The sequence below is a fragment of the Uloborus diversus genome, chromosome 3, assembly GCF_026930045.1.
Source record: "Uloborus diversus isolate 005 chromosome 3, Udiv.v.3.1, whole genome shotgun sequence".
NCBI classification, from domain to species: domain Eukaryota; kingdom Metazoa; phylum Arthropoda; class Arachnida; order Araneae; family Uloboridae; genus Uloborus; species Uloborus diversus.
The window spans coordinates 108,893,445-108,921,208 of NC_072733.1; the positions used below are offsets into that span (position 1 = coordinate 108,893,445).

Genomic DNA, 27,764 nt, shown 5'->3' on the forward strand with positions numbered 1-27,764 from the left:
AAAATTATAGGACTATTTTGTGCTGCATTGAAAAAATAATTTTAGATTCTGGGGTAATAATTTATATACATATGCACCAATGTGCAATGTTTAAGCAACTTTCAAATTTCTTCATAATTGGGATAAAAAAGAAAGTCAACTAGGTGACTTGAAGTCAAACCTCAGAAACACAATCAATAAAGCACTTTAAGGTTGATGAAGCATACTGCCCAAAAAAATGACTGAAGCTTATATTTTGAAGAACAATGCAAAAAAAGACCTTATTGACAGAATTGCATTAGCAAAATACATTTTCTAGAGATAAGACCAACCAATATCTCTATGACCTTCTCTAGCTTGCAGTGAATCTGTGACACCACCTATTAATACTCAATACACATTTATCTGCTCATTCTTGAGGTAGAAATTGCCTCTTTTCAAGCAGTATCTGTATCAGATATCTGATGTTCTCCAATGGATAAGATCTTGCTGCCAGATGTCTCTCCAAAACATCCCCCAAATTAGGCTCTCTGAATAGTTATGCCCGAAGGATGTTTTTTTTTTGTTGGATGAAACTGTACCTCCCTCCATATAAACTGGCACTGAGAATCGTCTTTCAAACTTCAAGGATTCTCATCAGTAAACAGATTGTGCCTCCATTGTTGAGATGTCCAGTCTGTGGAGTTTTCACACCTCTATAAACAGTGCTCCAGAAGGGCTACTGTTAATGATATCTACCATTCAGAACGACAAGCGAACGGGTCACTTTTATGAAGACATTGCATATCTGGCCACTGTAAACCACGATATGCCTGTCCTGCCAATTGTCAAAAGCAACTGCTGAGCAATGACTGGTTCTAGTCTTTTTTACAGAAAAACTACAGGCCCAAGTCAAAATAATAGGAACCCCCATTTAGGAATGAGTCATCTTTGAATCGTCCAATTAACAGCCACCATGTGTCACAATAGTGGGCTAACTAGTGGTGAGGAAAGGAAAGGTATCAGGCAACATTTGGCGAGATGTTTGGGAAAATTTGGGGCCCAACAAAGCAAGAGTGTGTTAGACCTTTCTGACGTGAAAACGGTTAAAATAATTGGTGCTCACCTTGCGGGAACAATAGTGTTCAGAACAGCCAACCTTGTGGGTGTTTCAAGGACCACTGTGTCAAGGACAATGGCAGCCTACTCAAATCTGGGTAAGGTGTCTTCTGAAAAACATAACAGTGGACATAAGTCAACCAATCACTCACCGTTGAGGGTGCAAGTCTGAACGACCATAATAGATGGGTATTGAAGAGGATTGTCACCTGAAAACACAAGACTACACTGCCACAGAATGCATCTGAGATAAGTACCCACCTTCAGAATCCCATATCCATGAAAACTGTTCAATGAGAGTTATGTGATGCTTGCATTCATAGCAGAGTATAGCTATTGCGAAACTAAGTTTCAAGGCGGAATGCTATGAAGAGATGACTATGATCCCCTAAACTGTACACAAGTGCAGTATTAACAAGGCATATGGTCTGATGAATCATCATTTACATTGCGGTGACTGCTTGGTTGTAACTGTAAAGCATGGAGGAGGTTCTGTGATGGTATGGAGCACATTATCTTTTCATGGATTAAGGTCTCTTGTTGTTCTGATGGAGATGATCACAGACAACCTTTATCTAAGCATTCGGTCAGATCATCTTCACCTTATGCTTCAGACACTCTTTACAGGAGAACATCCTTTGTTTACCCGTACCCACTCCTCTCGTTTTAGGGAGAGCTAGCTCTTCCCATGTCAAAACTTCGAAATCTGTACCAGTTGCTAGGAAGTCATTTCCCTGGAAGCTTCGATTAGGTAAACACTGAAGATGACTGCCGCAGATACGGTCAAAATGTTTATGGTAGCAACACTCAGCCTTGGCAGAACAGCCCAGAATCTCACAACATCACTAATATCTCTTTTTGTGATCATGTGACCAAAAAACTGCATGCAAAACTAATAAGAATATGAACTGAACTGCAATGCCACTCCCAAAACATGTCTTTTCTTTTTCTTCTGGGAATCAAGAGGTGCATAAACAGTGAGAAAAGGGGTGAAGAGGAACTCAAGTGCACTGACCACTGTCTGTCCCCTGCTTTTGTTGCTCATTGTGTGGAAATTCTTTGAAAAGGCAGATCACATTTTTGAAATCAGGTTTCAGGGAAACAATTTATGGCAAAAAGCTGCAGTGCGAGAATTTTTCCTGTTTTCCAGGGGAGCTGAGCTGGTCTGAAGTATTCCAGGGGGAGCTCAAGCTCTCCCGGCTCCTACACCTATGCTATCTGAACATTCCAGTACAAGGAATGGGTGTGAATCCAGATGAGCTTTATTCAACACCTTTATTTGTCATTCACACATCAAATGCAATCTGTCATTCAGGCAAAGGTAGCCCAACCCCTTACTAATAAAAGAATTTAATTTTTTCATAGGTGTTCCTATTATTTTGTCCTATGCTTATATGTGCTAGTCTTCTCTCTCCATTGTTTTCCTTGCCTAACAAAGGGCAGTCTTTCTGTACCTGTTTTTCGAAAGACTTTCCAAGCTCTTGATACTACACTTGTGTCAATTGGAATCTTTTGTGTAGTACTCGTCACATTGTGTCCCTTTAGGCTTGCCAATCATTCTATCTTCCGTAAAGAGTCCCTGATGATTTCTTATTAAAAAAATGAATAAACCATTTCACTTTCATATGCAGGAAGTTTCTAGGAATGCACCCTTCCTCCTTTTCAAGTCTCTTTGGAACTGCCCTTTCTCATTTCACCAATGGCAAGTCATGATGTCCCCCCCCCCCCATTAGGCCTCAAGATTCAGAAAATTTTCAAGTGGCCATTGACCACTAGACTCAAAAAACTTGGTCGCCACCAGTTTTACCGGGTTTCGAAAACAGCGCTCTAGTACAAGAATGGGGGGGGGGGGATTTCAATTTGTATTTTTTGAAACAAATGTTATGAAAGTGATGCTAAATGAATGCTAACAAGAAATATAAATTATATTAAATATTGAAATATAAGAGGCATTATGTGAAGGTTGGGAGCTCCTGAAGCAAATGGCTCATTCCACCCATTTTAAAGTTTCATAAGAAAAAAAATCATTAAACCAAAAATAAAGTAGTGTACACAGTACCATGCTCCCACAGTGAAAAAAAAAAAGAATTTCCCATAAGAACCACAACCAATTCCTTTAAAATCTTTTTTGTAAATCATTGTAAATGCCATGGCAGTAAAAATCAACATGCACTTTTCAGGTAACTAGTTCAATGAAAAGAATTAATTGTAAGAAAATTAGCACGAAGGGAATATAAAAAGTATTAGATAAACATATAATTTAAATTTTTTCAATAATTAAGATTGTTTTTTGCATAAAAATAATTAACTACAAACCTCCTCCAGTAATATACAATTTAGCATTTACCAAGAATATATTTCCAAAAAAAAAAATTCTTTTTGCTTACTAAGAGTGTGACCAAGCATGGCGACTACATTTCATACACATCGTCTCCATGTTAGGATGACTATGAAGGGAAAACGATCAAAGGGCTGGCTATTTGGCTTATATATTAATCTGATGGGATTGAAGATTAAAAAATTACAACAGTTATTCAAATAAATAAAAACTAGCCCCCGTTGTTTAAACGATTTTCAATGGAACGTATTCCTAATCGATCGCGAGTATTAGCATCCACATCACAGCAGAAATATAAGATATAGTTTATAGAAATATAGTTTTTTTCTTTCTATTTTTAATGATGTATAGGATTTTTAATGAAATACAGGATTTATGGGACAATATGGAACATTGATTATGGCAAAGGAATGATAAAATGGGGCACGGGGTTGGGGGCTTTGTGTGGTCAAAAACAAGTTGCCTTTTCAAGTTTTAAATTAAATAATTTGTCTTCTTATTTTGACAATTTTCAGAATAAAGACCGTTTGAGTTAATGGGGAATCAAATAGGATCAGAACAACCTTCGAGGGTTTATGTAAAAAAACATACAATATGGTAGTTTTTTTTTTAATTTAATTTATTTATTAATTTTTTTAAGAGCCAAAATTTGCATAATATTTTCATACTTTCAGAGCAAGATTTAAAGCAAAACATAAAACTGTTTTAGAAAAAGAATTTGAAAAAAGTAATACAGTGTTCATGCACTTTTGGTTAAAAAAAATTCCCAGACTTTTTCCAAATTATTTTTTAGAAAATTCCAGGTTACTCGCTTCATTCAAAATTCAGTTTAAGTAACAATATTTTCAAAATAGTCAAAATTGTTCAAAGTAGCAATGCGTAAGAACTGAAACTTTTCCACTTGTAAAATTAAAAAAAAAAAAACTTGGATTTTTAATTTCTGTCACAATTTAAGTTTTTTTTTTTATTTTTAACATTTTGTTTAAAATTGTTTTCATTTGCTTACTATTTGTTAAAAACAAAGTACTTTCAACTCATTTTAGCATTTCTTTGATGCCACATGTCATACATATTAGCGTTTTGCTGTAATCGGCAGCAATCTTTCTCCACTTTTGATTTGCGATTCTTCTTTTTATTTTCTTATTAGTATGTAACACAAAACATATTGAGCAAAGTACAAAGCCAAGCTAAACTCCATTCTGAAAGAAACTTCTCAGGACAATAATGGCAGCACACCTGGGGAAAATGTGTGGAGTGCTAAAGAGAGAACTTTGAGGGTGATTAGGTTTCTGATGTGCTTTACGTATGGCAGTTTTTTATTCTTCAGCAAAAGGAAAAACATTTTTCTAACAGACATTGTATACAAACATATATATATATATATATATATATATATATATATATATATATATATATATATATATATACTTATGCTTTTTATGTAACTTTATTTTATCATAACAGTTAAAGTTCTGAATCATGGACAGAATCTAGAAATTGTAAATTCATTATGTTTACATATTTTCAATTTTTTTCCCTTATACCATCAAAATGTTTAAAATTATAAATTTTTTATGCTATTCATTTTGTAAAAGGGAAAGAAAATACCTTTTATTAACCTTTTAATTTTAAATATCATTTAGTACTTTCAAGAAAATCAAATGTTGAAGAAAAATGTCATTATACTACAAGATCGATCTGGTAGTTTAGAGCCAGAGATAGCAGATTCTGATAAAGATTCGGAGAAAAATCTTTCTGAAATAGAAATATTGCACAATGTTACCTCAGGTAAATCTAAGTAAATCATTCTTCATTCTTATTTAAACATTATTCGCTATATAATTTGTTATTACTTTATCAAAAAAAAAAAACTTTTTATTTATTTTGGTGATAAAATCTTTAAAATTGCATTATTTTTTGATTATTTTGCGATTGCACAATATAGTATCACCACTTGACTCCTTGTGTCTTTCGTTTCTTATTTGAATGTGCCAGCTTTTTATATTCTACCCTATTCTATACCCTACCCCAAACTCTGTAATGACTTTTCATGTTGTTTTTTTATTTCATTGAAGTGGACAAATATTTGGCTGCATAAAAAAAATGTATTGGATATTTCAGCTTTGTACGTAATATAGTTGAGTCTGGAAAGCCTGATGTTACGTGCAATTCAAGACGCTTCATTTCTATTTCTAAATATATTTTGAAAAGCTTAAAATGTTTTTAGCATTCAAATCTAAACATCAAAGTCTTTCACTTTTGCAAAGCTTGCTAACTTACATTTAACAAAGTAATAAAAAGTATTAAGACGTATAAGTATTAGTACGACACGCCCTAACAGGCAAGAAATGTTCTTTGTTTACTAGAGAACTAGAGATAGATTCAGATATATCTTGGTGATAATTACTGTTGTAAGGAAAGGTTGGCTTACCTTTTCTTATCTCGATAGGCAGCGGTGTGATAGTTGAGTTTTCTGAACGCATGAAGAACAGTCAATAGACGAGTAGACGAACAACACGTAAAGATTTAATTAGGAATGACTAAAAACTAAATGTACACATGTTATAAAATATATTCCATACGGCACAAAACAGATACACACACACTATATCAAGAGAACAAAGAACAAACTATTGAAGGGGGAAGAAGGGAATTGTGGGAAGGATAAGTATGACGTCAGAGTGGCCTTGGCCTTTCGAGATTGTATCGCTATGCAGAAATGATTTATCTATTTGAATATATGATTAGAGTACAACATTTCCTTCCTTAATCGTATATTCAACTTACAAAACTTAAACTAAATTTAACTTATTTCTAAAGTCAATGAACTTGGGCTTAGGCAAAGGTTTAGTAAAAATATCTGCAATCATACAGTTAGTGTTACAATAGGTTATCTTAATTATTTTATTTTCTTCCATTTCCCTCAAAAAGAAATATTTTACATTAAGATGCTTTAACCTAGTATTCATTTTCCCATGTTGAATTAATGAAATTGTTGATTTGTTATCCTCAAACATTTTAACAGGCAATTTTTGAATTAGACCGAAATCTTTAAGTAGATCTAATATCCATTTCAGCTCTTGAGCAGCAGTGGCTGCAGAAATGAGCTCAGACTCGGTTGAAGATAATGAAACACAATTTTGTCTCTTAGTGGACCAAAATAGAGGATTGTTCCCTAAGAAAAATACTGTACCCCCTGTGGATTTTCTAGTGGCAAGGTCAGATGCGAAATCAGCATCTGTGTAACAGGTAAGAGTTGGTGGGCTGCTAGAGTCAATTTGTAAATAAATGTCCTTCGTTGAGTCCAAATATTCAATGACTCTTAGAACTGCTTTCCAATCCTTTTCATTGGGAGATTCATTCTTCCTGCTTAATATGTTCACAGTGAAGGTAATGTCCGGTCTGGTTACTGTAGCTATATAAAGTAAGGCTCCAATTGCTTGCCTGTATTGCGTGTTGTCAACTTGTGGGAGAGAGGAATCCTCTTCTTTTGGATAAGATGTGTCCATTGGTGTATAAGAAGGCTTTTTGATATCTGGACTAAATTTCTATTTCAATTTTTCAATTTTTGATTTTTGGTTTAGTAGAAATTTGTCTCCATCTCGTTCAATGTTGATTCCCAAGTAATTTCTTACTTCTCCTAAATCTTTCAGTTCGAAGAATTTGTTCAGTTGTTTGATTAATTTCGCAATTTTATCTTCATTTTTACATGCTATAAGTATATCGTCAATATAGATTATGATCATTATTCTGTCGTTTCCATCATTTTTCAGAAATAGACATGGATCTGCAGTACTTTGAGAAAAATCTTCATTCTTTAGAATTTCTTCAATTCTTTTATTCCAAGCTCTAGCTGCTTGTTTCAATCCATATATTGCTTTCTTCAATTTGCAAACCTTATCCTTATGCTTTGGATTGACATAACCTTCTGGTTGTTTCATGTACAAGTCTTCTTCTAAATCGCCATGAAGGAATGCAGTGGTAACGTCAGCGTGTCTCACTTGCATTTTTTCGTATGCTGCGACTGCTAGAAAGGTTCTGATTGTTGTATATTTCACTGTTGGGGCAAAAGTGTGTTCATAATCAATTCCAAATTTTTCACTATAACCTTTTACAACAAGGCTCGCTTTGCAACGTGTTACTGTTCCGTTTTCATTCTTCTTCAGCTTAAATACCCATCGATTTCCAATGGCTTTCTTTCCAGGTGGAAGATCAACCAACTCCCAAGTTTTATTCCGGGACAAGGATTCGATTTCTTCATTTATTGCTTGAAGCCAATTTTCTTTTTCTGCTGGATTCATTTTAACTACATCTTCGAAATTTTCAGGAACATTTGCAATTTCATCGGCAAGAAATCCTAAGCGATCTGGTGGTTTCCCTTTGGTTTTTCTTTTTGATCGTCTAGGCTTCTCTTCGGGTATTTGCTCTTCAGATGTCAATTCGGATTCATCGACAGATTTATCATCATACTCTTCATCTTCGAGTGAATCTTCGACTGGTGGAGGAGATGAAAGTTCAACGCTATCAGTTATCGAGCAATCTTCGATAAATTATACGCTTCTACTGATAATTGTACGATTTCCACCGGTGTATATTCTGTATCCTTTAGAACGTTGATCATAACCAACGAAAGTTCCTTCAATAGCTTTCTCATCCAACTTTCTTCTGTTTTCCTTATGTACGTAAGCATAGGCTGTGCAACCGAATTGTTTCATATGAGCTAAATTAGGCCTTCCGCTCCAAAGTTCATATGGCGTCTTCTCTCAAGCTCTAGTTGGAAGTCTGTTCTGAATGTAATTTGCAGTAATAATAGCTTCACCCCAAAATTGATTTGGTAGTTTGCACTGGGACAGCAGGCATCTAGTCATCTCTGTAAGACTTCTGGTCTTTCGCTCACTTACTCCGTTTTGAGCTGGTGAAAACGGAACGCTGAGTTGATGTTTGATACCATTACTAGATAAAAAATCTTCCATTTCACTATTTATGTATTCGCCGCCGTTATCAGTTCGGAGAGTTTGTATAGTTCTTCCAAATTTATTTTTTTGTCATGCCTACATAGTCCTTTAATTCACAAAGAACTTCCCTCTTTTTAGCAAGTAAATATATGACGGTGTACTTTTGGATATGGAAGTTGCTGCATTTTATTTTTAATACATTCTGGACAATTGTTACTATGACAACAATTATCCAATTTAATTCCATCAGCAAGATCTTCGCGTACGAGTTGCTTGATAGCGTCGTAACTCCTATGACCTAATCTTGAATGCCTTATTCGGATACAGTTTTTATTTTAACATTCAACTGCAATATTAGCGTTTTCTGAGTGTCTATTTAAAACAATTTTGTATAAACTGTCATTATCGGAATGTGCATGCATAATTATCTCATTATTCTTTTTCACGAAACAATGTTCTTTTTCGAAAAGTACAGAGAATCCCTTGCTTGTTATCTTCTTCACGGATATTAAATTATTTTTAATTCTGGAACAAAATAAACATTGGTCAAACTGATATTTTGCAGACTGTATTCATCATTCAAATTAAGATTTACAGTTCCAATCTCCTTTGACTTCAAAATTCTTCCATCCGCTAAAACTATATCAGCTAAGGATTTGTTATACTTTAATTCCGAAAATAACACCTCGTCAGAAAACATATGGGAGCTAGATCCAGAATCCAAATAAAGAAAAATTTCATTTGTTTTTTGTTCGAAAAATGAATCGGATTCGCAATAAAGTTTCTTTCGGTTAACCTTGAGACGTTTTGATCAACTGGCGCCGCGGGAGGGGAGGAAAGATCTTCGTGTGATTTACGAGATTTTGTCGAGTCGGCGATCATGCAACGTCGAGCAGGTTTTCCGCCATTTTTGGTTCCATGAAATTCCGATTTCTTATTATTGGAATCGGCTTTATTTTTGTTTTGCAATTTAAAACATCGATCGCGTGTGTGACCGTACCGCTTGCAAAAGCTACATAATGTATTCGAATTCTTATAATTTCTTGCATTAATTGCAGTTTTGAAAGCAGTTGAAGTGTTAGGATTTCTATCCGCTTGTTGCTCTATTCTTCGATTATATTCATCTGTTAGTTTCGTTTTTACTAAATCCGATGTTATAAGTGCTTCATCTCTTGCTTCTAAAGCAGTGATGAGATTGTTGTAAGATTCGGGAATCGAAACTAATAAAAGAGCTGCTACATGTTGATCTGGGATATTTTCACTGATAGCTTTTAGTCTTTCGACTAAATCTGTCATGTGAGTTATGTGTTCGATCATATCAGCATGTTCAGGCATCTTTATAGAATATAATTTTCGCAACAGATATAGTTTACTGCTTAAATTGGATCGTTCGTGTATCGTTTTTAATTTTTGCCATGTGCCGGCAGTTGTTGTTTCATCTTTTACGTGAATAATTTGTGAGTCGTCTATACATAAATTAATTATAGCTCGCGCTTGTTTATCTTTCTTTGAAAATTCCGCATTAGGTTCAGCGGGCGGGGGCGTATCAAGAAGATCATCCAGCCCGTCACACATTAAGAGCATTTGAATCTTGAATTTCCAAGTGGCATAGTTGTCGGAATTCAGTTTCGTTATTTGAGTGGAATCTTTAAAATTTGCTTGAGCCATATTTAGTTTTTTCTTATTAAACGCAGTTCAATAGAAAATTATATATACAGTCCTAACTTTGTTCAGAACTTCAACATATACACTGTTAGAGAATTTCAGTCTCATAATCAATGTTGAAAGGAAAGGTTGGCTTACCTTTTCTTATCTCGATAGGCAGCGGTGTGATAGTTGAGTTTTCTGAATGCATGAAGAACAGTCAATAGACGAGTAGACGAACAACACGTAAAGATTTAATTAGGAATGACTAAAAACTAAATGTACACATGTTATAAAATATATTCCATACGGCACAAAACAGATACACACACACACTACATCAAGAGAACAAAGAACAAACTATTGAAGGGGGAAGAAGGGAATTGTGGGAAGGATAAGTATGACGTCAGAGTGGCCTTGGCCTTTCGAGATTGTATCGCTATGCAGAAATGATTTATCTATTTGAATATATGATTAGAGTACAACAATTACTTGATGCAAGAAATAAAGAAATTATTATTGTTTTAAACTAAGAACACAAATGCAGCTCTTTTGGAACATCTGATTGCAATCAAAAAGGGGGGGGGCGCAACTTGATGCCTTATCTGTTGTATATATATGAAATTTTAACTTCTGCTACTAACTAGTTCTGTGTTATGCAATATGCATATTTGCACACGCATACGTACAGATTTCACAATAGAACTTTTTGAAATAGATTCAGGAGTACACAAAATGGTATAGAAGTTTTCACACACAAATATGTACGAACTAAACTTAGTGGCGTATCAGCTCGTGGAGACCAAGTCCTACTGTGCCCATTTTAGTTTTATTGACCAAAGGCTCTGCAGTGCAAGTCAAAAGTTCTGGTTTGGTTGTCCGCCAAACATGGAAACTCCAGGATTTAGTTCTCAAGCACGCTTGGGATTACACACATTTTGTCGATCCACTGACGGGATGGAAGACTGTTCTCAACCTGGGAATCTGAGAACCAAACAGTAAACATCACAATGTATATATTATGTATATATTTTGCATATTGTAATATTTAAGACTACATTGCTTGAAACTACTATTGCGTAAACCTTTATTTATTCCAAAGCTTTTTTTTAAAACTTGCATCACTTTCCTTGCTGGGGTGCAATATATTGAAATTTGAGTGATAAATTTTTTGTGACGACAATACTTCTTTTCCTTTGGACAAAGACCTTTAATGGGTGTGCTCTTATATAGTCGGAGCAGGGTAAAATTTAAATCGCTAAGAAATTTTGGGATAGTTTGAGTTTTTAGTAGTCCAAAATAGCGTAAGCCCCAATTACCTTGGATTTTCAAGACTAATGTAATTAATTGCATTTTGAATTCTTTCCTAGGTAGTCAGCTTCCACATTTTGCATCCTTGCCACAATTTGAGGCTTTAAGCTTACAGAAAGGGATTGGGGATGAAATGTATGTGGGAAGGTCGGTTCACTTGATATTGAGTATGAGTTCAAAGTAACTCTGAAGTTACCACCAGAAGTAATAAAAGTGCATTGTTTTTTCCCCCCAGTGAAAGGGGTTAAATCCCTAAAGCTTTGCTAACTATAACATGCTTTGGATATGTGATAGAAAGAAATGAAAGTACCATTGAATGCATTATGTGATAAAATAAAGTGTTTTGTATCTGAATTGTTGTTTTCTTCACAGTCTCCTTTTCTCCTTTTTTTTCTACTTATATGTATGTAGTATAAATATATTTGTGCTTGCATGCATATGGTATTTAAAAAGTTAAACCAAAATGAAATGCTGGTAAGACTTTTACATAGCAGCATGGAAAACATAAACCTCTCCAGAGTTTAAATATTACAAGCATTCTAAGTTAGTAGTGTTAATCCTTTTCTTTCAATAAAGGTGATCTAGCAACCATAGCAAATTTATTACCATGAGAGAATTCTTTATGTGACTTTTTATCCCTCAGAATTGCGAAGTCAAGTGGCAAGTTTGAAAACACAGATGCATCGTGAATCAGAAAAACAAAAGAGCTTGAAAGAAGATTTTGAAATAGCTAAGAAATTGGTAAGTTTTCCATTTTCAGATTACAATATGAAAAGCAATGTTTCTAAAGTGAATGTTTTATTGATTTATATAATTTAGACCTTAAATGTATATTTTCTAATTTTGTTTTCAACAAATATAATTTTTCATTGAACAAGGGCTTCAGATAAGGACTATCTCTTTGCCAGGAGTTCAGAAATTTAATGCCTAACAGCTTAGAGAATAGATTTCCTTTGGATGTATATATATATATATATATATATATATATATATATATATATATATATATATATATATATATATATATATATACGAGGGAAATTCAAAAATTACTTGCACTTTTCATTCTACAACTTTATTAAACTAAGATAGGTGTACAAGAGATACATTTTTTTTGATATAGTGTCCACCTTTAGCAATGCACTTGGTCCAGAGATCCAGAAGCTTCGGTATGCCTTCCTGGTAGAAGGTTTATGGTTGGTTATGAAGTCACTTTTGCCCCACATCCCGAACGTCCATGTCTGAGGCAAATTGACAAATGTCATTTTTCATCATAGTAGAGGTAAATCGGTTCAAAATATTGCTAAGTTAGTTAAATTACACCATTCTGCATTGTAGTATGTATTAAAATGCTTTAAAGAAAAAAAAATCAGATCCTAACCAAAGTAAGAAAGGGTCAACCAGCAAAGTCAACAAAATGTGGTAAGAGATTTATAATCCGAAAAATGAATCAACTACATTTGAGTGCTGTAAAAATTTTTGCAGAATTTTGAAACATTTTTTGTTTCAATTTCTCCTGAAACTGCTCGTCAAGTTCTCAGAATACAAGGGCCCTCAAAATTTAGCGTGAAAAATAAAAAGCTTACTCTTTCCTTCTCAAAATAAATGATGAATAAGCCCAAAATGTATTGGAATAATGTTTTATTTATGCTGATGAAACTAAAATTAAGATTTTTGGTTCCAATGAGATGTTTAATTGCAAGGAGAAGAATTAGTGAGGAATATAATTCCAAGAACTTAGTTGGAAGAGTTAAGCCTAGCGGTGGAGATGTTCTTGTGTGGGGTGCATGTCAGCATCAGGACTAGCATATTGGAAACAACTTTGCCTTTTTTACCAAGATAACGATAAGAAGCTTATGGCTTACTCGACTGATGTCTGTAAAGTAGTCGAGAAGTTTTAGAAATACCTCCTCAATCAGCCCCAAACCCAATTTAAACCCAATGAAGCATATTTTATAGAACTGGAGGTTATAGAACGAACACAGGACTTTTAAACGAGAAGTAAACTAAGGACTAGGAATGAACCGGATAGTGATTTTACCAGATTCCGGATATCCTGCGTCTCTTCATTTGCCGGATTCAGATCGGATATCCTGCAGATATCCGGCTTTATAGTTGCTTTTAGTTACATTGCTTGTTCGCATACTTTTATGTAATACTGCATCAAAATAATGAATCGAACTTGTTTCACACATCATTTCTTTAAAAATATATTATTAGTTATTACTTTACAATAAGTCATAATTGTAATTAGACTTGCATGACGTAGGAAAAAAATAGTAGAAACAAATTAACTTCGTTAATAAAGTTTCATTTCCTTGTTACACTGGAACTGAACACCTTGTGTCACTGGAAACAAGAAAGTTACATTTTCTTGTTTCCAGTTTTGTAATGATATAAACAAAATTTTGCTTTGAGATTTTTTTTATTAAGAACAGTACACATGTAAAAATTTTCTAACATTCAAGTAGAAAAGGAAAATACTAAAACACACGCCATCGTCACTTTTTTCATTCTTTAAAGGTGCAAATTAACATAATTAAATTATTATTGAGATTTTTGCTAAGCACATTCACTTTCTAAAAAACAAATTAACAAATTTATACTTATATAATAAACTTTAAATGTTACTTTACTTCCAAAAAATAGAGGCACACATTCTTAAAAGAAGCGAATTAACGTCTTAAATATATTATTGAAAACTATATTTTAAACAAGTTCATTTCTTAAACACATTTCATAAGCTTACAACTTAAGCAATCAACTTAATATTTTACTTTTGCTCCAAAAAATATGGGTATGCATTCTAAAAAGATGTGAAATAACATCTGAAACATATTATTAAGAGTTATGCTAAACACTTTTCCTTTTTTAAACAAATTAGTAAACTCATACTTAAATCATTGACTTAAAAATTTTATTTAATTCCAGAACAATGCAGATACACAAATCTTAAAAGGTTCAAATTAACACCCAAATATACCATTTAGAGTTATGCTAAACAAGTTGACTTTTTTAAAAACAAAATTTTGAACCTTGATAAACATTTTAAAACTTCACTTTGATTCCAGAAAATAAGGATGAAAATTCTTAAAAGAAGCATATTAACCTTAAATATAAATTCCAAAAAATTCAGGTCTTAAAAGATAATTAATATCTTAAATATATTATCAAGGGTTATGCCAAACACCTTTACTTTTTTAAAACAAACTAATTTACTTTCACAGAAAACTTAGAATTTTATTTTAATTCCAGAAAATAAAGTTACCTTCTCTTTAAAGGTGCAAATTTACACCTTAAATGTGTTATTAAGACTTAAGCTAAGCACATTCACTTTATAAAAAGAAATTAACAAATAAAAGTAATATTTTAAGTTGATTTTTTAAGTCCAAAAAATAGAGGCAGACATTCATAAAATTAACAGTTTAAATATGTCATTAAAAGTTTTGCTAAACAGGTCCACTTTTTAGAAAAAAAAACACACTAATAAATTTGTACCTTAATAACCGTCTTAAAACTTTACTTTGGCTTCAACAAATAAAGGTATGCATTCTTAAAAGAAGCAAATTAACAAACATAAATTCCAAAAGATACAGATGCCTTAGTCTTAAAAGGTGCAAGTTAGCATCTTAAATATATTTTTCAGAGCTATGTTAACACATTACTTTTTTTAAAAATGTTATTATTAAGTTATAATTAATTAAATATAAATTAAAACTTAAAAAATGAATTAAAAATTTTACTTTAATTCAAAAATATCCAGGTACAGTCTTTAAATATGCAAATTAACATGTGAAGCATTATTTTTGTTTGTTTTTCCCCCTGAAAAGTGATTTATTTTCACCCATCCTAATGCTTTTTTTCTTTGTATATTTTTTTTTCTGTCAGTTTCCTACATGAAATCACTTTGTTAAATGCAGGAAGCTGTAAGATTTTAATGTCTCTGTAAATAAAGAATTAGTTACTTTCTCTTAAAACAAGACTAGCTATAAATATGCAGGACACACTCATATCAATAATGTCATTACAAGAAATTATTTAGTTTATTGTAGTCAATTTAATATGTATGTATACATATAGTCACATTTGCATAAATACATCTAATGCTAAAAGAGATGGAGGGGGACAATTTCCTGTTCAAATATTTAAATTTATTTATTTTAAAAAATCCTGAAAATTACTATCCAACAGATTGATAAGTCCCATCTTGTCCCAAACTAATTGTTTAATAATGATTTGACTAATTTGGATATTTTTTGCTATGTTGAGTGAGGAAAGATATTGAGATTTATGAAGCAAAAATAATATCTTTTTAACAGCAAATGTTGAATATATACCTCTATCAGGAAACTTATAAATTAAAAATACAGACTACATGCATTTTAAAATAGTTAACATTTCATGCCTTTTAAGAAAACATGAGTATTAAAAAACAGCATTTTTTGTTTGTAACAAAATCAATTTTCTCAGGGGGGGGGGGAGATTTTTCTACCATCTCAAAATTTCTGGAAAGTTTTATCTCCATGCTAAACAAATCAAAATGAAAAAAAGAAAATGAAGCAATGCTTTGAAGTTATTATTCCTAACTGCACTATTCACTGTCGATTTTAACCTAATGCTTGAAATTGGTTGTAAGTCTTGGCACGCCATAACCTTAAAGATCTCAGATCTGGACAAAATTCCAGATATTTTGGTCCATCCCCAGTAGATGTGAACCCAAGTGAAGCGATTTGACTGCATGGACCTCAGTTTGACTGCAATGAGGCTCTAAAGTTGTCAGTTTTGCTCTAAAAGTGCAATGAAGTCCTTTGAAATAAGGTTTTTTTGCAATTACATGGCGCTGTGTGATAATTGTGTGCATTTGAATAAATATGGTGGAATGCTATTTGTTAATAATTCAATCGTGCATTTAAACTGAATACTGATTTTAATTTGGAAGTTAATATATTTGAATCACAGTTTCATGACAAAAAAATAAACACTCATGCAGTACAAAATTAATTGTTATTTAAAACACTTATTCTAACTACAATTAAAAATGGCGGTTAAAATTATACATAGTACAGTCAGCACTGAAAAATTGTATTCCAAATATAAAGTAATGGACTAACAAATTTCGAGGGGTGAACTTGAAAAGGGCTCATGAAAAACACATTTAATACATTCAGAAATTTAAAAATTCATTTTTAATATTTTGAAGCAAAAAATTACAAAACAAAACATAACTTTACACTTAAACCTTATTTTTGTGCGGTCTTTTTGTGCAATTTAGCAGTAATTTTCGTTGCAAAAACTTTTAACAGCTACTCATGAAGTTGCGGACAATTTTTTTCATTAGAATTGTTTTCATGCAATCAATATTTACTGCACAAAAAATTTTTTGAGTGTATTGAATTTAATGTTTACTAGTGGTTTAAAAAAAAAAATTATTCCATAGGAAATTCCATTGTGTTTCAGGAGCCAAACTAGCTACTTTGGACCCCCATTGCATCTGAACTAGGACCTATGCAAACAATCACTCTATCTGGGCTTATAACTAAGGCAAATTCACTAATATTCATAATTTTCTCCAGATCCATGACCCTCAAAGATGTGGTTGGTAGTTTTTCTGTGAAAAGCAAACATTGGTAATGTTAAACCGTAAGTTATCACCTCACAGCCAGATATAAGCCAGAAATACATACAATATACTGACAAACTAGTTATCATGCACAGCGAGTGCAGTTTTGTCCTTGTTATGAACTCATCAGTCTGGAATAGTGAATAACCAAGCTGGAGACGTATGTCATCTCATTGAATTTTAGAGTGCCAAAAAACTGGTAGCTACCACTTTGCTGGAATTCTTAGGATTGATGGATATTTTAATTTTGCTTTGAAAGCAGAAATTAATGAAGGAAACATGAAAAGTTATTACAATAATCCAAAAGGTTTAACAAAAATTGAAAATTTCTAATTAAACCCCATTTATATACACCGGATAACCCCCTCATCAACATCGGATAACCACCCCAACAGTACCGGATATTCTGTCCGGGCAGGAGCTGCTGGATCTGATATTGCCGGATACTGGATAGTAGAAAAATGAACTGGATAGGCCGGATACCAGACAGTAGAAAAATGAGCTGGATAGGCTGGATACCGGATAGCTATCGGGTATCCAGTGCACCCCTACTAACCAGGAAACATCACGATCAAGGAAATTCAAAAAAATTCCAAATTGGTGGCATTCGAAAGAGCATTGGAAAACATGTTTATTGCACTGAAACTACGTGCCCTCGTGACCACGTTATCGAAATATGAAGTCTTAAAAATTGCCGAAATTTTTAGTAAAGTCGCCAAATTTAGCGAGTTTTGTTCAGAAATGGAAAGTACGGCGCGAATTTAACATCTGCATCTGACAAGACATTTCACTTCCATATTTGGTCACCACCAAAGCGCGTGAGAAATATCGCATTAATTCTTTACTCGGGGTGACTACCATGGCGCGGGGCAAATTAAAATATACTGCAGTGAGAGGTTCCCCGAGCTTAAACTTTTGGGAAAGCAAAAATTCTCAATTTACCGAAAGAAAATTCAAATTTTGCCGAGCGATAAAATACGAGTATGCGCAAATAATAATGTATGAAAAGTGACTTTCGGGAGTTAAAAAATTGTAATTATGTCCTCTAATTTGCCGAACTGTCAGACGAACTTTGTCGAATGAGGAAAATTTTTGGGAGGTCACACTGACCTCCCATCAGTGCGCTCCTAACTGCAGTCAACAAGAACGACCTCCTATTACTGCGACCGATCTGTCATAGGGTTCGAGCACAAAATCTCGTTTAAAATTCCACAGATGTAATGATATTTTAGCATCCAATAGAACATATTAACTGAATACATTTGAATATACAGTTCAAAGTTTAAACTTTTTTGTTATTCTTAAGACTGTCTGTTTAAAAAAATGATGTTTAAAACTTTTATGCTTCTGCGGGTGAAATATTTCCACTGAAAGAGTTTATTCGATGATGAAACTGTTTTGAAAAAAATATGATAACCATAGAGAAACGGTAAACACACTTTAAAGTCTTTTTTTTTTTTTTTGAAAAGTCGTAAGTCTGAAGTCCTTAACAGTATCTAAATACGAAGAAAATGACATTTTTAAAGATTTTAAACCATGTTCTCAAATTAAAAAAAAAAAAAAACGATTTCTGTCAGTTATTTCCAGTGTGTTTTTCGTCATGTGTTTCGTTTTCAAGTTATGTGTAAGCCCTCTAACAAGTCAAATAAAATTAAAAAAAAACTGTATTAATTTTTATTTTGATCGTATTTGAATTCCCTTTTAACGTGAAACATAATTGGTAAAAGTGACTTAGGTATTTTTTAAAAATGACTAAATAACATGCAATATGATGTGCATTTACGTTATAGCGACTTTCAGTTGCAGTGACAGACTTTTTCGAACTACAGGGGTTGTCGTAATGAACGTCGACTATAAAATTTTTGATAAGAATCTGTTATGAAGTAATTTCCGACATCGTTAGTTTTGTTGTGCAAATTTTTGACATTTACTATCCGTTGTTTTCTTTTTTTTTAATTATTATTTTTCTCGATTTTAAATTAAAAATTGAACATTTTCGCTAACAGTGGTCAGACAATAAAACTTCATGAACGATAATAACTTTTGAAAAAATAAATAAAAGCTGGGATACGACAATCCATGATCATTTTCTTTCAACATCAAAAACTATCCATTTTATTTTCAATATATAAGCTTTAATAAGCATGTTTTTTTTTTACTTATTCATATTAATTCTCGTACATAATTATTAATTACTTACAACACATTTCATAACAAGAGTACAAACTTAAATTAGTTAAGTAAAACACACTTGAAATGCACTTAAATTCTGAAATGCATTATTATCACGATTACAAAGTTAAATCCTACGTTCAATTTCGTTATAAAGTTGTAGCTCCTCTGTATAAAGCTCTCTAGTTTCCATTTCACAGGCTTCATAGTTACTTTTTAATTTTACACACACAAGTAAAAGATTAATTTGGAACATCGTTTACGCGCTTTGCAGATGACCAGAAATGGGAATGAGAGTCTTGCTAGACGCAGGCGATGAAATCACGTGGTATTTTCCATTTCTTGCCAAGTCTTTAAATTTGGCGAATTTTCGTAAGATTTCGACAGACTTTGACCCCTTATATCTCAAAAACAAAAGGACGAGGGCACACAGTATTTGGGTCAAATTTTTTTCTAAAGATACTCTTTCGAATGCGACCATTTTTAACGTTTTTCATGATTACTGAACTCGTGATATTTCCTGGTAAGGACAGCATAATGATCAACCAGTGGTGTGGTGCAAAAAAACTAATGAAATCTATTTGAAAATTTTTAAAAGCTGGTGTGGATGCTTGGAGAACATCTTACTAAATATTAAAATAATAATAATTTTAAAAAATATATTATTTACATATATGCAATTTTTTTTCGGAGTGTACAGAAACTTTTGTGAGATAAAGCACTTGATACTTTTTTATTAATTTTTAAATTTTATTTGGTTATTAAAATATTTTATAAATTTTTGTTCAGAATGGATCATAGATTTTGTTATTGAACATCTGTTCCAAAATATTAACTTAAGTTTATGGATTGAGCAATATTTCACTGAAAATTATTAAATGTTTGAACACATTGGAAGCCACCATGTATAAAAGGTAAATCTGGGAAAATCCTCACATTTAAGGGTTTTTCTAATTAGTACATTGGAAATTGCATTTGTTTAACTTTGGACTAACTTCTTGGTGTTGATTATTGTTATGAAAAATATCCTTTTGTCAAAGTGTATTTTTTGTAGATTTTAAAGACTTTGCCAAATATGAAAAAAAATATTGTAGATATCGGAAAATAAATTTTTGACCTGCTTAAGTAGTTTCTTTTCGTACTAATTGGAGACTGTTGCTATGCAATTTTTTAGTTATATACCATTTGTGTGTATCACAATAAGATAAAAATGTAAAGTATCTGCTCACATAACTTGAAACTATCTGCAGATATGAAAATCAATATGTTATGTGTAGGCAAAACTTTTACTATAAGACAGTGCCTTTTGTTTATAATCACATATCCATGAAAGCAAAAGGTAAACTTTTTTCATTAATTTATCTATGTATTTTGAAGACATCAATATTTAATTTAGCATTAAGTTACCGCCCCTAAAGGGCTAAGACAAAACTACATGCAATTTACCAGAAAGCCCGATTATCTCATCCAGAGACTGCAGTTCTGTCTTTGTTATGGTGCCAAAAAACTAGTAGATGTAACATTAAATTAACAATTAATCAGGCGAGGCAGATATCTTCAGCTAATATATCTGCACGGTCTACATTATCTAGCTATGGTGTGTTCTCATATAATTATGTACGTGGATGTTTTAATGAACTCGATTATTTTTTAGTATACCGAAGAAATGATTGTATGCTATAGTGCAGAGGTTCCCAAACTTCAGACCTCCGCGGACCCGCTCCGGAAAAATTACATTCTGCGCAGAATAAACGCAAGCATATTATGCAATAAATTTATAAAACAGTGATACTCTATAATTATTAAAACTCAACTGCAAACCATAGCATTTGCCCTATTGAAATATAATATCCCAGTTGTAAAATGTGCCTCAATCTTAGCATTTTACTAAATATAGTGTTGTAACAAAATGAACTTCATCCTTTACACAAAATTAATTAATGTGTAGTGTGTTTACTTCTGAGAGTTCCAAGGGGGGAGGGGCTGCTGCGTCCTGCATGTACTTAAGCAAGTACTTTTCTATTCCTCATAAATGTGCTTTCTTTTTCAATTAAAATATTCTTACTCGTCCTTTAATCTCAACTATAACGTTTTAGCTGGATAGCACCGCGGACCCCTTGGCATAGACTCAGAGATCCCTGGGGGTCCGCGGATAGTTTGGGAAACTCTGCTTTAGTGTGTACAGTCAACCCTCGTTTATTGCGGTTAATTCGTTCCAGACTTGACCGCGAAAACTTAATTTCTGCGATCATAGTTAGAGCCCCCCAGACATGAAACAGCACCCTTAGCCACCATTACATTTGTATTACTTAATATATTGCACAAAGTATGAGGAAGTTATATATGTTAGACGTAATAGATATCGCATTGTTAATTGTTGGGAAATAAACTACACACACACACAGTTCTTATACACTACTACTAATCTATGAAAAAACCTCAACTTGTTCGATGAAGAATCAATTGCCCGTTAGTGACCGTAGGTGCCCCCGTCTTGCTCTACATTTACGTGTACAACTTTAAAAGCTAGTACATTGTTGAACACCATTTACAGATGTATTTATCCCCTAGTAATAATACAGTGATTTATACTTTGCAGTTAGTGCTTAACGGTTAAAATGGGATAGCGATTCCCTACACTTTCTTCTGCGATTTTATACCTCCACTCCCTCAACTAGTACTACTAGCCCCTCAGACCTTACTTAAAAGCTGATATCACTTAAAAGACATATACTTTGTTATTCTTTTGTGGAAAAAATTTTACACGAGCGCATAAAAATTTACTATATTTGAAAAAAAAACGCGATGTAGTGAAGCCGCGAAAGTCTTAAGCGCGAAGTAGCGACGGACGACTGTGTTCATGTATTTATATACATGGATGTTTAAATGAACTCTATTATTTTCTAGTATGAGGAAGAAATGATCGACCATAATGCTACTAAAGAGAAGCTGCAATTATTGACAAAAGAAGGTGTGTTCTTTTCTTTGAGTTTTATATTTTTATGTCTAATATTTTTTTATTTTTGTCAACTTTACCCTATGATGTGTGCTCAATTTTTGCCTCAGTAAAAACTTTTTTGTAACGATATTAACTCAACAAGATGGGTGTTCAAGAGTAAATTTTTTTTGAAAATATGATAGGTAAGTTGGTTAAGGATTTTATTTTATAACATGACTGAAGTTCTCACATTAACTATATACTATCAGAGCCATAACCAAGTTTTTGTTTTTGGGAGAGTTTTAACAAACATATCTTGTAAAATCTTTACAATCAATTAAATTTGCATATTCTATTGATTTTTGTTACAACAGGTTGCTTAAATGAAGGGGTGCTGCTAGGGTATTAAAATGAGCAGCTGTAAAAAGGGATATTAATTTTAACTATCCCTTGTCTTTTTAGAAACTCAAAAGAATAAATGTGTGCTCATATTTGTGCATTTTAAGCAATGCTTCTTTAATTCATACTTCTAACTCTTAAAAAGATATAAATATAGAGTTTGTCACTTTCAAATTTAAAGAATTTTGATGTTTTTGTTAGTGTCTGGTGTTGAAGGAAAACCCTGGGTTGTTTTCTAAGAAAGGATCTCCAAATAACTACAATAAAAAGAAACACTGCTGAATAAGCAGAGTTAGTACAATTCTTCAATAGTAAAAGTTTTAATAATTTCTAAAGTAAAATTGAAATTGTAGTGTGTGTATGTGTGTGTGTGTGTATATATATATATATATATATATATATATATATATATATTAGTGATGGGCATAATCGAGATCTTTTGATAATCGAGATCTCGGGAATCGAGTACTTCTGATAATCGAGTGATTGATAATCGAGATCTTTTTAAGTCGATCACTCGAGTGATTGATAATCGAGATCTTTTGAAATCGAGAACTCGAGCGATTGACTTCTCGAGATCTTCCGAATCGAGTACTCGAGCGATTGACTTCTCGAGATCTTTTGAATCGAGTACTCGAGCGATTGACTTCTCGAGATCTTTTGAATCGAGTACTCGAGCGATTGACTTCTCGAGATCTTTTGAATTGAGTACTCGAGCGATTGACTTCTCGAGGTCTTTTAAATCGAGATTTCGAGATGTTTTAAATCGAGATCTCGAGACGTTTCAAATCGAGATCTCGAGACGTTTGAATCGAGTACTCGAGTAGTTCATTTCCTGAGCTTTTCCAAAATTGAGTTGACTGCTACGAGGGTGCCCACTAAAAGGGGGTGGGGCATGGCGCAGCCTGTGCAACTAAAATTTTTAGAGCCGGTTCTTTGAGAGGGTTTTTTTAATCTCATTTTGGGAAGGGGGGAGGGGGTCCATGGCGCAGTCTGCGAAACCGAAATTTTTAGAAGCGGTTTTTTGAGATTTTTTTTAAGTCTCATTTCGGGGGGGGGGGGGAGAGCTCTTTCTAGACGGATGCTCCGTAACATTTGAGAGGGTGCGCCATCGCCCTGCGAAAGGGGGGAGGCGGACTCCCTTGACTTCAGTTGAATTCCCGAGTTGTTTTGGCAGGGGTGCGCTCGAGATAGAAATATGACATTTAGCCTACCATTTAGGGGTATAATAAGGGGTGAACCCTCCTGACTTTTAGAAGTTTTAGGTTAAGTTGGGGGGGTATTGACACCCCCCTTTTAGAAGGGGGATCAATACCACTCCCCCCAAATTCCATGAAAAATTCTAATTTTTACATTTGAGTGGGTTTAGTTTTTTGTTGTTTTCCGATAAAATGAGCAGATACACCTTTTGTCCCCTTACCCTCCGGCAAAGTTCGAAATGCAAGCTTCTTTTAGGGGGTCGATTCGATAGATTTTAGTCTTCATTTTGGGGTCGCAATCCTTGGGGGATGCAGGTTCGACTAGATTCCCTGTTAGCTTGTCAGAAACTAGGAGCTCGGCATTTGGGCGACTGAGCGATTTATTCGAGCGGTTATGCATTTAAACTAATGATTTTCAGTTATCACGTAATTATTTCGAATGGTTTCGGACTCTCAAACACGAAGTTAATAATGTAAACAAGTAGTGGAATAGTTGCTCTGCGCAAAAGTACTCATTCTTTCCCAGTTTATAGCTTTGCTTTTTTTTTGATGTTCTTGTTGAGAGTAATTAAATATATTTATCTAACTAATTTATGAGGAGGGAGGGTAAAATATTTCTGATTACGTTTTCCAGAGGATTGGGATTCCCGGCTCATTGAAAAGTGTACAAGTGTGGCTTGAAGTGCATTGAAGTTCATGATTATTTTTTTTTCTTTCTTGATCCGCTCTTTTTTATTTTTCTTTTTCATTCGTCGACTTTAGGAATATGCAATAACAGTAAAAGTGTTGGGAGTGAAGTTGAAATGTTTCTGAGTGCTTTAAAAAGAAATATTGAAGCTTGTCGTGTGGGATTAATTTTAGCTTCCACTCTTTGGCCCAATTTTTAAATAAAAATTACATTTTATACAGATTGTTTTTTTTTTTTTTTTGAAATTCCATACGCAAGATATTTGTGACTTCTTGTGTGCGTAGCATTTATTTTCGCGTGGGTAGTTAAATTTAAGTATTTTGCTTGTTTTAATCGCTTCTGTTTATGTTATATTCCTTATAGTTTCGTAAATGTTGATTAATATATTATTTACTCAACTTAAAAGTTTTCAGTCAATTAATGTGCTGATTTTATGTGTTTTTTTTTTTTTTTTTGTAAAGTTGAGGCAATACTGCTGAAAATGCTTAGGCTCGCAGCGGTCCATTTCGGAACTTAAAGTTCCGTAGCTACGTTTCATTTTCCGTGCGCTGGTCCTCAAAAACGTTAAAATTGATTGTCAAGTTTCTCTGAAAAGCAGATTACGTATTCTGTTTTCAAATCATCCGAGATGCTCGATAACTGAGCATACCACAACAAACAACATATTATACAAGAGAGAGCGCGAGGGAGGGGGATAAATGGCGCAGACCGCGCCATTGAAGTTTTGAAGAGGAGAGGGTAACTTAAGCGGGCTTTAATTTATTTTAGGGGGTTCAACATCGCATTTGAGGGATGAGTGTCATCGCCATGAGGTCGGGGGCACCACTGAATTATAAACACCTTGCGTTTAAACATTTCATAAACGTTTTAACATGGCTGCCACAGCATTAACAATCGCTTTAAAACATTTACTCAACTCTGAGTAACCCCATTCGAAAAAAAGCAGAAGCAATTATTTGATTCAATAACCTTATAGAATGACAGGGGTGACACATTTGAGAAGCAATTATTTGATTCTAAAACCTTATAGAATGACAGGGGTGCCCGTCCATCCCTGTGAGCAATGGCGCGCTTTTTATGACAGTCCCCCCTCCCCCAAGAAACGATAATCCGAAAAAGGGCTAAGACTACATTAAATTTTCAATTACACGGTTTGTACCATACCGGTCAAGGGCGCCATAGAAACCGATTTCAGTACAAATTAGAGTTATTAAAATTTGACATTTTTAATAACTTATTGATTAATTGCTGGAGAAGAAATGATTTTACATTTTCGCAAAAAAAAAAGAAAAAAGGTACTAAAAGCAAGGATGTCTTAATTTCAAAGAAGGGGAGGGGGCTTGAGCCCCCACTTGCCCCCCCCCCCTATATGGAAGCCCTTGATACCGGTTTAATATATTTTTAAATTTAACAACTCTCAATTTTAAACCTGCTAGTGTCGCCCAACGACTTGCCCATATTATCATTATCCCTCACTTTTTAATAAAAATTGTACATACGTACGTATTTAATCTTAATAACTGTCAAGTTCAAAACAATATGGAGAGCGTTTCTCTATCCTTTGTTTCAAGATTTCACCACCGGATCTCACCAGGGGCGGATACAGAAAACCATTTGAAGGGGGATGGGGGTCATGCTGAAGAAAGCCCTCCCCCATGAACGAAATTCCCGTTTTAAGTACGAAAAAATTCTGAAACTTTTTTGGGGGTCAATAAAAAGCCCCAAATCGGTCAGGAATAAGGCACATAATTGGGGATAAACGTTGCAAATTAATTTCATAAGCAATAAAACAAAGTAGTTGTTCAAATATTTTCTTTGAAAAATAATTGATGTATTGAAAAGATAAGATACTGTCATCGTTTGCATTTTATGCATGAATTATTTGAACACAATGTGTACGGATACTATTCTCGAGAGTTCAGGGGGAGGGGGTCATGACCCCCACGACCCTCCATTGTATCCGCCACTCACACAACACATGCCCCTCCATAAATCCGCTCATATGATAATTAACAATTTTCGTTCTAAAAATATCGTTCTCGATTATTAAGGAATCTCACAATTATCGAAAATTCGAAGCCAAACATTCAACTATTACCCCATTCGAATAAAGCAAGAGAAAAGCAATCATTCGATTTTAAAAATCATTCCAAATCTATCCATTCCAAGAACAAAGATCACCACCTATGAAGCTCTTCCCCCCAAGAGCAATACCCCCAAAAGAGACAAAATCCCCTAAAAATTACAATCCCGCAGTTTACGTCAAAACTCCCCCCCCCCCACCTCCCCTCTTATTTGCACCCATAGGAATGAATTACACAAGAAGTTAACCACTTGTTTTATTAAGAAATAACTAAGTACCTTTGTGCCGAGAAGTAACATGAAATAACAAACGTTTAGTATCCCAAATATACAGAGTACTGCAGAAACGTGTTTTGGAGTTTTAAGGTACCCTTTTTTCAACAAAATAGTAAGCTTTTACATATAGGGGACCATTCCTTTGTTACGTATGGATGATTTTGGCCATTTTTGACCCCTTCCCCCCATGTAAGGGTACGTAAGGTTTTTCAAACCCCTCCCCCTATTCTTACGTAAGATTCCATTTCGTTTTTCGAAATAATGAAATAACTAATCTAATATCACTGGAATCGAAATTTAATTCACTATTATTAAATTAAACCTTTTTGTGTGTGAAGAAATATTTACTAAAAAGTTGGAATCTAGACTGAATGTGTTTTCGACATTTTTTTGTATATGATGCGATAGTAGTTAAAAATAAAACATGCCATACAATAGTGCAATTCTTTTATTATGTTTTACATAATTAATTCTTCGTAAAACAAATAAAAAACAGTCATCCTAATACGTTTTTATTTTCCAGACGCAAATGAAACTTTGGCTTGGAAAATACTGCGTAAGAATGCGTTTGAACCCCTCTCCCCCCCCCCAAAGTATGTAGACATTTTTCCAATCCCATCCCCTTGGGACCCTTACGTAATTAATGAATGGTCCGTAAAGACATCCAGTAATGTCCTTACATCCACAATCTCACTATTTTGCGTTGAAAAAGGGTTCCTTCAAACCCCGAAACACGTGTCTGCAGTGATCTGTATATTTGGGCTCTAAAACGTTTGTTATTGCCTATTACACTTGTATCATTACCGAATCGTATAGTCGAAGGTGAACGTAAGGGGGAAGACGTCCCCTCAGGTTTTCAACTTAAGTATTCCCCCTTTTTACCTGAACTATAATTTTAATGGCTCTCAAGTTAGAACCTTATAAGCGCCTCCAACCTTTACTTCCACCACCGGGACACACGACACATGTCTCCCACAGACCCGTCCATGCGTTCATTCATTAACACCTTTCGCTCAAAATATATCATTATACTACCAAGCATCCCCAAAGAATCATTTGACAATC

The 27,764-nt window shown here is 33.8% G+C and overlaps 1 protein-coding gene across 1 annotated transcript in view; it reads left to right on the forward strand.

Moving 5' to 3' along the window:
- Positions 1 to 27,764, forward strand: part of LOC129218887 (shootin-1-like) — a 140,643-nt gene that overhangs the window by 21,911 nt on the left and 90,968 nt on the right. Inside the window, exons 5-7 of the mRNA XM_054853208.1 lie at positions 5,059 to 5,203; positions 11,969 to 12,066; positions 22,025 to 22,088. Coding sequence (XP_054709183.1) covers positions 5,059 to 5,203; positions 11,969 to 12,066; positions 22,025 to 22,088 — 307 coding nt within the window. The remainder of the gene's footprint in view (positions 1 to 5,058; positions 5,204 to 11,968; positions 12,067 to 22,024; positions 22,089 to 27,764) is intronic.